At 40.1% G+C, this 11,356-nt stretch overlaps 1 protein-coding gene across 1 annotated transcript; it reads right to left on the bottom strand.

Moving 5' to 3' along the window:
• Positions 1-3,889: 3,889 nt before the first annotated feature.
• Positions 3,890-9,528, bottom strand: LOC128554099 (uncharacterized). The gene is made up of 2 exons (XM_053535333.1): positions 4,931-9,528; positions 3,890-4,628 (listed from the first exon to the last, which is right to left on the bottom strand). Exons 1-2 carry the CDS (start codon positions 9,526-9,528, stop codon positions 3,890-3,892), a joined length of 5,337 nt encoding a protein of 1,778 aa, XP_053391308.1.
• Between the last annotated feature and the right edge of the window lie 1,828 nt (positions 9,529-11,356).

Raw genomic sequence — 11,356 nt, 5'->3', positions numbered from 1 at the left:
TGATTTGTAAACCTCATATGCTTCTTCTCTTACTACAGTTAGCTGACAATTTTTTTTAAAGATTGTTCTTGTTTTTCACTCTCCTGATTGTGCAACGCTAACTGAAATGTCAGACAAGGAGTGTTTAATGACGCTGTTTACTGTCTTCTAGGTAGAGAAGTGACTTCAAGTCCACTGCTGTAATTATTCGACATAGAAAGAAAAACGAAACAATATTGCACCGTTACAATACGAGACCTTTGTGAAAAATTCAAAGAGAACCATTTAAATTGTTTAAGTGTTGTGTTTAGTTTTGCTATTTCAAAATGTTAGATAGATGATAGAATAATACAAATGATATGAAAACCTCATAAACTTCTTGTCTTAATACAATTCGTCGACCATCTTTTTTAAAGATATTTCTTGTTTGACATTTTGTTATAGTTTTATTTTAGAAGTTTGCCTTTTTTAAACCGTTAGAATAGACGGCATATGATTGTAATATTTCACATATTCAGGATTATTACAAAATAAGCAATTGAATAGTAGGAAAACGAAACAATTTGCAAAACTGTACTTAAATGGTTATAAAACTACAAAGATAATTGGTGAATTTCAACGCACGTTAAATCAACAAATTATATATTATCAGATCAGTTTGCTATACTAATAATGCCTTTTAGGAACAAGTTAGCTATTATGTTTTAACGATTACATTTTGCTTGTTCCATGAGTCCGCTATAACCGGAGTATTAAGTAAGCAATGATTGCGTATAAAGCAATCTCCGTTGCATGATGCATAGACTTCTTATTGCAACGAAAGAGATTAGCAAATTTATTGTGTATGCTTGCCAGATTTTTACTAACTGCGTAACGCGCCTGATTAACCCTTTTTAGATTTCTGTAAAATGCATTGTATTAATTAACAGCATTATAACAAAAATAAAAAGATATATGTGGGGAGCCTTGATATGCAGGCTCCATAACCTCAGATCCCCTTTCTAAATTCCAGTGTGTTTAGTTCTGCTCATTGTTTTCTCGTTTAGGGCAAACCCATTATTTTAACTGGGGACCATACGCCGCTTTTTATGGAATTACACGCTAGTGTAGCATTGAAGGTTCCATGTGCACCGCCGTATCAACACATCTGCGGATGTCTCTAAATTGTTTTTGTACTCTTAGCATGTGTAAATGTTGAGTTCTGCTCAACCCGGGGCTAGAGGGCGTGGACGGTAGCATGCATTTTAACTACCGTCCATGAACAGGCTCAATCAAACCGAGCCTGCAACATTTTCGTTTTTGTTGTGTTGAGCGACCTGTGGAGTTTCCACTTTTTCTATTTGATTGTTAGTGAAAGGTGATGAAATGTGCATCCCTCCCTCTCACTTTTACTTAAGCGGAATTCTACTTTTCATAATACTCAATGAAAAAGCTATACAGAGCAAAATCTGAGAACTGTTTGATCTGCCATAATGCGATATAGTGTCTGAAAGCAAATGTCATATAAGTTACGAAATGCATAAAGTCAAAGCTTAATTGCCTGTGGCAGTATCTTAACATGTAAGCTTTAAATTTATTCATTTGGTGACACGGTAGAAAAGTGTTCCTCGTTGCAAGTGCTATTAAAACAAACTAAAGGACGTTTTAGAAGACCCGCTAGTGGCTTCATCCATATAAGGCATGTTCAAATACTTTATATTCATTAAATATGTTGGTTTCTTTTGTGATAGCCACGCTTCGGTTAACCTTTGGGGAAATACTGTCAGCCTCAGCCCCTGGCAATTTCCTTCTCGTGCTGACAATATTTACACTACCATTCCAAATAATGTAATATTTACATAACATTAACGTAAGCATGAACGAGTGAAATAATATTATATGTAACATGTTGCTGATATTTTTATGATTTCGCAGTTCTTTAATTTCAGCACCACATCACGGAATATACCTTTAGTTGATTCAGTACTATTGTAATTAAAATGTGAATAAAATATTTTTAAAAGCACTTGTAAGAACTTCAGTATAATTATGTCAGTTTGGTCGGGAATATTTGTCGATTTTATGTCTTCTCTTCAAAATTTACTACATCTGGCCAGACTTGAATCATAATTAGTCCTCTTCCACGGCCACAATCTGACTTAAGTACTTGATCGTCAAAACGAAGATCTGAGAACGACCTATTCACATACGTCTTCTGTATATTTTGGATTTCCAGTTTCACAAATCTATTTTTATTTTAACCAATCAGACGACTTGTTCGAATGTCAAAGAGTAAGAAAAATTTGCAGTCTGTCCATGGCTCCAACCCGTGACCCCTCGCTTACAGAGCAAGTGTCCTACCAACTGAGCTAGCCGGCTATGTGACATCTTACGATATAAGCATTGTAGATATCGAAAACCAAGGCCTTTTTAAGCTTGCAGAATGTTGTAAGTTAACTTTTGATTGACCAGCGGAAGGGTCGTCAGAACGAGGCTATCAATAGCTCGTGTTCAGATCCTAAGCGTAGCGTAATAGGAGATGACTTTAGTCAGATTGCCACGGTCATAAACAGTCATTTACCACATAAAATTTAGTATTCATTATTTTTGTGGTGAACGAGAGCTGATTGAACTATTTAATTTCAATACATTATTTTTAATGCAAATTGTCAATATATTCGTTTCATGATATACATCTCAAAATGTGCAGGGTTTGTTAAAAACCAATTTTTATAGGCTGGTCATTTTTTTTTTTTAACATTTTACCGGTTCAATGCGAGTTTGTTTGTTTTCTTCTGTACACAAAACTCTTATAAGCCCACCATTATCAGATGGTGGGCTATTGAAATCGCTCTGCGTCCATTGTCCGTTCGTCCTTCCGTCTTTCCGTCTGTTAAAAAATTCTCGTTAACGCATCTCCTCAGAAACTTCTAGGGGTGGGGTGGGGGGGGGGGGTGATTTTGACCAAAGTTTGTCAGAACGATGTAGTACCCTAGTTTCATCCCCCTGTAAAATCAGACTGGTTCAACAATTTTGAGTGAGTTATGGCCTTTGTTTATTTTTATTTCTAATATAATATTCTATCCAGTGGCCCTCCAAGTAGTTAATTGGTTTTTATGGCCTTACCTGTTGAAGTCTGCAGACACTAATGAGATAATGATTCAAGTTATTCATTAATTTCCAATTACACCTCAGCATTGGATGAACTACGCTAGTAGACTGGTGATTAATTTGTTTAGTACTCAAATTTCTGGGTTTAGTTATTAGTTATAATATAAGTAAATATATGTGCATTCTTTGTTTCCATAATAAAACAAAATATTAATTGCATATAAATTATTAATGGTGTCATCTGTCTTGTTTAAGGTCAATGTCACTTATTTTGATCTAGTGATCTACTTTTTTGTTTTTAACATATAACATCCAAATTAAGGCGACATGTATAGTTTTGAGTAGCTAGATGAACATTGACATGAGTTGACCTTGATCGTGACCTAGTGACCTACTTTCACATTTCTGTAGCTACAGCCTTCAAATTTGGACCACATGCATAGGCTTGTGTACCGGAATAGACTTTGACCTTGACATTGACATAGTGACCTACTTTCACATTTTTGAAGGTACAAGCTTCAGATTTAGACCACATGCATAGTTTTGTGTTTCAAATTGAAATTTGACCATGATTTTGACCTAGTGACCTACTTTCACATTTCTCAATCTGCAGCTGTGGGGTTAGAGAGCAATAATTCGCGTTGTGGTTTTATCTGTCTTTATTTACCGGAAGAAAAACATGTAATAACGGAAAGCTGACGTCTGATCAGTGACGCTGACGTTGAACTCGATCCCGCCGTCATGACGTTGTTGGCATTCGCGCCAAAATAGTTGGGTATGTTTCTCGACATCCTCCGGGCCACGAAATGATAACTTTAGTCTATCTTACTTCCAAGGGGTAGAGTTTCACAATGGGTCTGGATGTTATAAGTCCATTACTCAGGCGTAACGTCGCCGCACGTGTAAGACCGTCGTTTCCGGTGATGAGCTGCTCTATAGTTCCAAGTTTCCAATGAGTCCTTGGTGAGTCATCGTATATCTGCACCACATCGCCAACCTTTATAGTCTGTGTGTTGTTTCCTGTCGTCCGGTGGTATTGGCGTAATGACGTCAGGTATTCATGTCGCCATCGTTCACGGAAGTTGCCGATCAGTTGTTTCAGTATCCTTGCAAGTTTGGATATGTCCGTTTGTGTAGAGGGTTGGGGTGCAGGAACTTCTTCTAGATGCGGAAGGGATGTAATACGACGTCCGTTGAGCAGGTGCGCTGGCGTAAGTGGATCCGGATCAGCTGCATCAGTTGTGACGTAGGTAAGCGGTCGGTCATTCATGACTCCCTCTATCTCTGTAACGATCGTACGTAAGCTTTCGTAGCTGACAAATGCACGACCTAGTACCTTTTTAATGGTGGTTTTCATTAGTCCAATCATCCGTTCCCACCATCCACCGAACCATGGTGCTCGCTTAGGTATGAATCTCCACTCGGTGCCTTGGCTATGGAAAGTATCTTGGATAGTCGCTGATCTCAATAATAGCTGAATGCTGTTGGCTGCTGCGTTAAAGGTAGTTGCATTGTCAGATACCAGGATACGGGGTAGTGAATTTCGGCAGGTAAATCGTCTGAAAGCCTGGATGAGAGATTCTTCAGATAAATCTTTTTTGTTTGTTTGTTTTGGGTTTAACGCCGTTTTTCAACAGTATTTCAGTCATGTAACGGCGGGCAGTTAACCTAACCAGTGTTCCTGGATTCTGTACCAGTACAAACCTGTTCTCCGCAAGTAACTGCCAACTTCCCCACATGAATCAGAGGTGGAGGACTAATGATTTCAGACACAATGTCGTTTATCAAATAGTCACGGAGAACATACGCCCCGCCCGAGGATCGAACTCACGACCCCGCGATCCGTAGACCGACGCTCTACCTCAGATAAATCTGGTACCACCTCGAGATGAACAGCTCGTGTAGAAGCGCACGTGAAGAGGCAAATGTAGGCTTTCTTCTCAGCATCGTTTCTGTTCTAACATAAAGCGCCCCCGTGAAATCGACTCCAGTTACTGTAAAAGGGGGTGCGTCTTGAACTCTCATCTTAGGTAGGGGCGGGGGGTCTGGGGCTGCATACCGTCTTCCTATAACCTTTTGACACTGGGTACACTTTCGCAGAAGGCTCTGGACGTACTGTCTGAGAGCAGGTATCCAGTATCTTTGTCTTAAATGTGTGATCAAGGCACTCGTGCCGGCGTGTAGCTGGGTCTCATGCGCGTCTAAAACTATCAAACGCGTCAGGGGGTGTTTGTTCGGGAGTAGGTACGGGAATTTCGTTAATTCTGTCAGTAGTGCATTGTGGATTCTCCCACCGCAGCGAATGTATCCATCTTCGTCAAGGAATAATCGAAACTGTTTCACGAGTGTGAGACGTTTCTCGTTGGACTTAAGGTTTGTAATTTCGGCTTCGTAATATGTTGACTGGCAGCTATGCAACCACATTCTGCTAGCTTCTTGTAGTTCTAGCACGGTCAAAGGTTCGAGTTTGGACGGACATTTTCTCATAGATCTGTGTCTGGACTTGCATCTGTTTATAAATCTTTTGACATATGCTGTCACTCTGAGTAGAGTTTTGTATCGGCTAAACTTGTTGATGTCGATGACATTGTGAATGCCGTACAGGGACTGAGTTGGATTAAAGGGGCTGCTATTCCTGTCGTTCCCTTGTTCATCGATCGTAATGAGCAATACAGCGTTCTCGTCAACTTGCCAGCTTGGCCACATACTCTGGTCAGTAAGCCATTCAGGTCCATTCAACCATAACTTATTGTTCTGGAACTCTATGGCTGAGATTCCTCGTGTTAACAGGTCAGCTGGGTTTTGATGTGTTGGGCAATACCTCCACTTCCGGTTTTCCGTAAGCTCTTGAATCTCTGCTACTCTGTTCTCGACCAACGTTGTCAACTTTCGCTTCGATACTAACCAATGGAGGATTATCTGGCTGTCAGACCACATGTAGACTTTCTTCGCTGGTATTGAATGAAGAATGTGTGTCAATAGACGGGCTCCGATCACTGCCGCCATGAGTTCGAGTTTTGGTAGGGTCAACTGTTTCAGTGGCGCAACCCGCGATCTCGCCATAACAAATGTAGACTTCTTTCCTCGAGATATGTAGACCACTGATCCATATGCATGTAGACTGGCATCACAAAATACGTGAAGGGATACATCTTCTGCTATACCGGAAGTACTTGTGTCGTCTGCTTCATTAAAGTAGTACCTCGGGAATCTTGTCACAACCGAACAGTTTAGGTCTTCTGCTAAATGATACCATTGAATTTGTATGTCTTCAGGGAGGGGAACATCCCAGTCATATTTCTGTTTCCATATATCTTGCAGAAGAATTTTGGCTCTAATCGTTAATGGACTGAAGACACCAAGTGGGTCATATAGCTTTGCTGTTACTTGAAGTATGGACCGTTTTGTCATGGAATCAAACGTAGGAATGTTCTTTTGTGCCACGGATAGCTGGTCTGTAATAGGATCCCATCGCATGCCAAGAATCTTCGTGACCTTATCAGAGTCAAGCACACCTTCGGCTTCAGCAAGACCTCGCAGACGATTGCTGTTGGAGTTCCAGGAACGTAAATTAAAGCCAGCAGACGACATCAGATCACGTGTATCACGGAAGTAGTCTGCTACGGTACTCTCATCTGGAAAACTGGAAATAACATTGTCCACATACAAGTCCTTCCTCAAGGTTTCACTCATCCAGACGTGTTCATTTTTATCGAGGTGTTTCATAAGTGTCGCGTGCAAAATGAATGGTGAACAAGTAGCGCCAAATAGAACGGATTTGAACCTGTAAGTCACCAAACTGCTATATGGATTGTTACTGTCGCTCAACCACAGGAATCTCGTTACGTCACGGTCTTTCTCGTCTAGTTGCACGTGCAGGAACGCCTTTTCAATATCGGTGCATACGGCAAATCTATGTAGGCGAAATCTCATAAGGATACCAGTCAAGTCGTTGAGCTCTGGGGGATTAGATTCTAAACAGTCGTTCAGACTAGGGGAATCTTTGTTCTGTCGACAGCTACAATCAAATACTATTCGGATAGGCGTAGTAGCCGAATCTTTCTTCACGGCGTGATGTGGGATATAGTGTATCTGGTTCTGGGTATAGTCAATTACAACTCTTTCTACGAAACCTCGTTTCTCTTGGTCTGCAATTATCTTGCCGTATTTCTGCAACATATCAGGGTCTTCACGAAGTCGCCGGATTGTGTTCTCTGTTCGTCTTACTGTGATGTTGTAGTTGTCGGGTAATGGTTGATGCTCACGTTTCCATGGTAACTTCGCTGAGTAATGACCGTCCTTGAATTCAATTGAGTTCATCTGATAGGTCGTAAGATAGTCAGAAGTAGTTCTCTCGTCTTTTTCATGGCTGATACCTAATGATTCTAACTTCCAGAATCTCTCTAAGTCTGACACATCTGGCGGGGATGTAATGAGGTTCATGATGTAATCTGTAGCCGAATCTGTTGATTGTATCGGAAGTGGTCCGGACAGTAGGTATCCTATCTTAGACTGGACCGCAGTCGGACCGTTGCCTCGGACTACTCGGTTTCCAACGATCTCCCAGTATTTGTCAGCACCAATCAATAGCGATATGTTGAATGTTTCATCTTCTGTAACAGGATGTGCAAGTTTAAGCCCTCTAAGATACGGAAGTGCTGATGTGGTACGATGTAAGTTTCTCAATGGTACAGCAATGGTTGGTACTATGAGAACATCTATCTCTATCCTCTCTTTGTTATCAGTCAACAAATACACGGTTGCTTTATTTTTATGGCTGACTTTCATCGAAGACGACCCAAACGCTGCAAGCTGTACGACCTCTGTGCCATTTCGGCTAAGTTGAAGTTTGTCTGCTTGTTCCTCTGTAATAAATGATCTCTTTGCGCCCTCGTCGAACAATATATTAGCATCTGTACAGTTGCCGTCAGACGTTACCTTGGCAACAGCGGTCTTCAATAAAACACTTGGTCTTGATTGCGTAGTAGAATGGAGTATAGCGGACTGTCCACTAGAACCGGATATAACATTATCTCTGTTGACGGAAGTAGGGGCTGGGGTGAATCCTGGGGCTGTAGCGTTCATATTTGTGTATGCGGGGGTAGGAGCTGTGGTAAAGCTTGGGACAGTAGCATTCAAGTTTCTGTGTGGGGCTGTTTGCTTATCTTGTTGATCACATATACTTGTATGGTGTTTTCGGCTACAAATACGACATCGATGGTTAGATCTGCATGCAGCAACCCTGTGGCTCCCTAAACAATTAAAACATAATTGTTTCTTTTTAACAATATTTTTGCGATCAAGAGTTTGCGTTACCTTCTTGTAGTCACAAGCAAAGTGATGATCGGCACAGAATGGGCATCTTAGGCGTTTTGATCTTTCTGAAATTGTCGTCTGATGTTTGCGCGTGCTCGTGGGATTTGGTCTCGTTCCGGTGAAGAATGAAGTTGTAGCGTTATGACATTCCGGTGAATGTGTCGGCTGCCCTGACTCTAGAATGTTGATTGCTTTCTTCAATGCCTGTCTTAGTTCCGGAAGTTGCCAGTTACTGCTGCCATGTTCACGTGTCATATTTCTAATGATTTCAGTTGGAAGCTTCTCTATTATCACGGGAACCAGAAGATTTCCATACGAATCTTGGCACTGCCCAAGTGACTGTAACCCTCTAATATATGACTCCATTTTCTCCTGAAATGTTCTTAGGATATTACATGTTGGACGTTTTAGCTCGAGTAGGCCTTGCATGTATGCATTTACGATTTTGTGTTCCTGTCCGAAACGTTCACGCAACAATTCAATTGCTTGCATGTAGTTAGAATGGGTCAGCTGGAATCCCTCGATCACTCTGGCTGCATCATCTGATAATAAGGACCTAAGGTAGCTGAATTTCTGGACGTCTGATAATGATTCGTTGTTATGAATACTCGATTCGAACGAATCCCAAAATGTCTGCCATTCCAAGATATTTCCGGTAAATATTGGGAGTTTCAGCTTTGGTAATTTATGAAACTGTGAAGACTGGTTTGATTGTATAGAAATGTTACTTACTTCTCTGCCGGAAGTGCTGTCGGTACTATTTCCTGAACGATCTGCGGTGGTTGCACTGTTCGTACTGTTCCTAGGCTGCTCATATTGTGGCAAATCTACGGGATTGAGCAATGGTGGCGGTAAATGGTCTTTGGTCTGTTGTCTCAGTTGTGCCTCCAGGTTCCGGATTCGAATCTTGAGATGCAGCATGTAATCTTCGGTTTCTAGCATCTCAGCTTCATAATCATCTTCATCAGTCTGGGATAAAATCTTCTCGTTAACATCCTCTATTAACTTCACCTTAGTCTGCAAAACGTTAAGTACTGTATGAAACTGTTCTTCGTTGTCCACTGAAGCCTCTAATTTCTCTAAATGTCTCGAAATAACTGCCTTTTGAGCGTCTCTCATCTGTATTATCTTAGATAGATCCATTTTTCTCTTTCTTTTGGTCACGGCACCAAAATGTGGGGTTAGAGAGCAATAATTCGCGTTGTGGTTTTATCTGTCTTTATCTACCGGAAGAAAAACATGTAATAACGGAAAGCTAACGTCTGATCAGTGACGTTGACGTTGAACTCGACCCCGCCGTCATGACGTTGTTGGTATTCGCGCCAAAATAGTTGGGTATGTTCCTCGACAACAGCCTTCAAATTTGGATCACATGCATAGTTTTGTGTACCAAAATAAACTTCGACCTTGAGGTTGACCTAGTGACCTATTTTCACATTTATCAAGTTACAGGTTTCAAATTTGGACCACATGCTTAGTTTTGTGTTCTGAATTGAAATTTGAACTTGATTTTTACCTTGTACCTACATTCACATTTTGTCAAGCTACAGCCTTCAAATTTGAAACACATGCATAATTTTGTTTACCGAAATAAACTTTTACCTTGAAAATGATCTAGTGACCTACTTCCACATTTCTCAAGCTACAGCTTTCAAATTTGAACCACTTGCATGGACCACATGCACAATTTTATGTACCAAAATAACTTTGACCTTGATTTTGACCTAGCGACATTTGTGCACCCACCATCGGCGAAACAAATTAATCCATTTCAAAGTTCATTTTGATTATAACCTAAAACACTGGTTTTAAAAGCTGAATATGAAAATACATTATGTACAAAACTTGTTATTCTAGATCCAAACTTTCGTCCATATTTGAATTCAAAACTACCAGTTGGTATTAGAGGTCACTGGAACCAAGGACTGTGGTGACCTGGAGTCTGACATAGTTACCTACTTTTAGGATTTTGAGCTAGTCTTGAAATTTGGTTATTTACAAATGGCTCAATGTTGGGCGACAAGATCACTCTGTGATCTCTTGTATTTCTATATGTTTCTAATACGACACTCTATTTCAAAAGACATATTACTGTGACTTACCGTCAGGCAAACAACATGCATTCATTGCTATTAACAAATATTTAGACCATACCTATCTAAAGTATTCTAATGAAAATAAAAAAGTCTATCGCCTGATCATAAATAAAGTCGAGGGACGCTGATTTGATCCAGAAAAGTCCGAGTAGCTTAACCACCGTGCTTCACCGAATACGACCTGAAAGTTGCCATGATCTTATGAGTTTGGAAACAGCGCCCACATTAAATCGTGTTTTCATATACCTTGTCACAGGAATTACCTTTAAAACTCAATGCCAAATTTGAATCATGAAACAGCTATTGTTGATCAAATACATTAAGACCATGAATACAATTCACTTTTAACAAAACTGATACGATATCAAATAATGTTCCAATTATAAAGTTTGATTATCTGCTTCTAAATAAATATGTTTCTCTATCCTGGCATTTCTAATCTGTATCTATCGGAGAGATCTCTTGTTTACTAATATGTGAAGTAATGTGTTGTTACCTATGTTATAGAGTTTATAATTTATCATGCAGTGTACAATAGATCCTTGAGCATATGTACTGTTACGTATGAAGGTAACAATTGCTTGTTACTTACAATATAAAAGGTAACAAAAATACAATTTAACAGCTATTAACAATAACGATTTTTATTTGAAAGTAACAATGCTAATACACTGAGAATGTTAATAGTGGTGAAGTCCAGTCCTAATATGCAACAATAGTCCAAATCTTGACTTGGTTTCAGCGACCTTAACCACTCAGGCACGGAGGCCACTGATTTTTAAGCTGATCAAGTAAGTTTAACGCCAAATACCTGAATCTGATCCAGCCTTCTTACTGAGTAAATCGATCTCATTTTCGAGCAGAGGAGTCAGATT

Source organism: Mercenaria mercenaria, unplaced genomic scaffold (assembly GCF_021730395.1).
Source record: "Mercenaria mercenaria strain notata unplaced genomic scaffold, MADL_Memer_1 contig_4715, whole genome shotgun sequence".
In the NCBI taxonomy this organism is placed as follows: Eukaryota; Metazoa; Mollusca; class Bivalvia; order Venerida; family Veneridae; genus Mercenaria; species Mercenaria mercenaria.
Note: the sequence above shows the minus strand (reverse complement) of the source record. Positions and strands in the feature narration are given on the sequence as shown.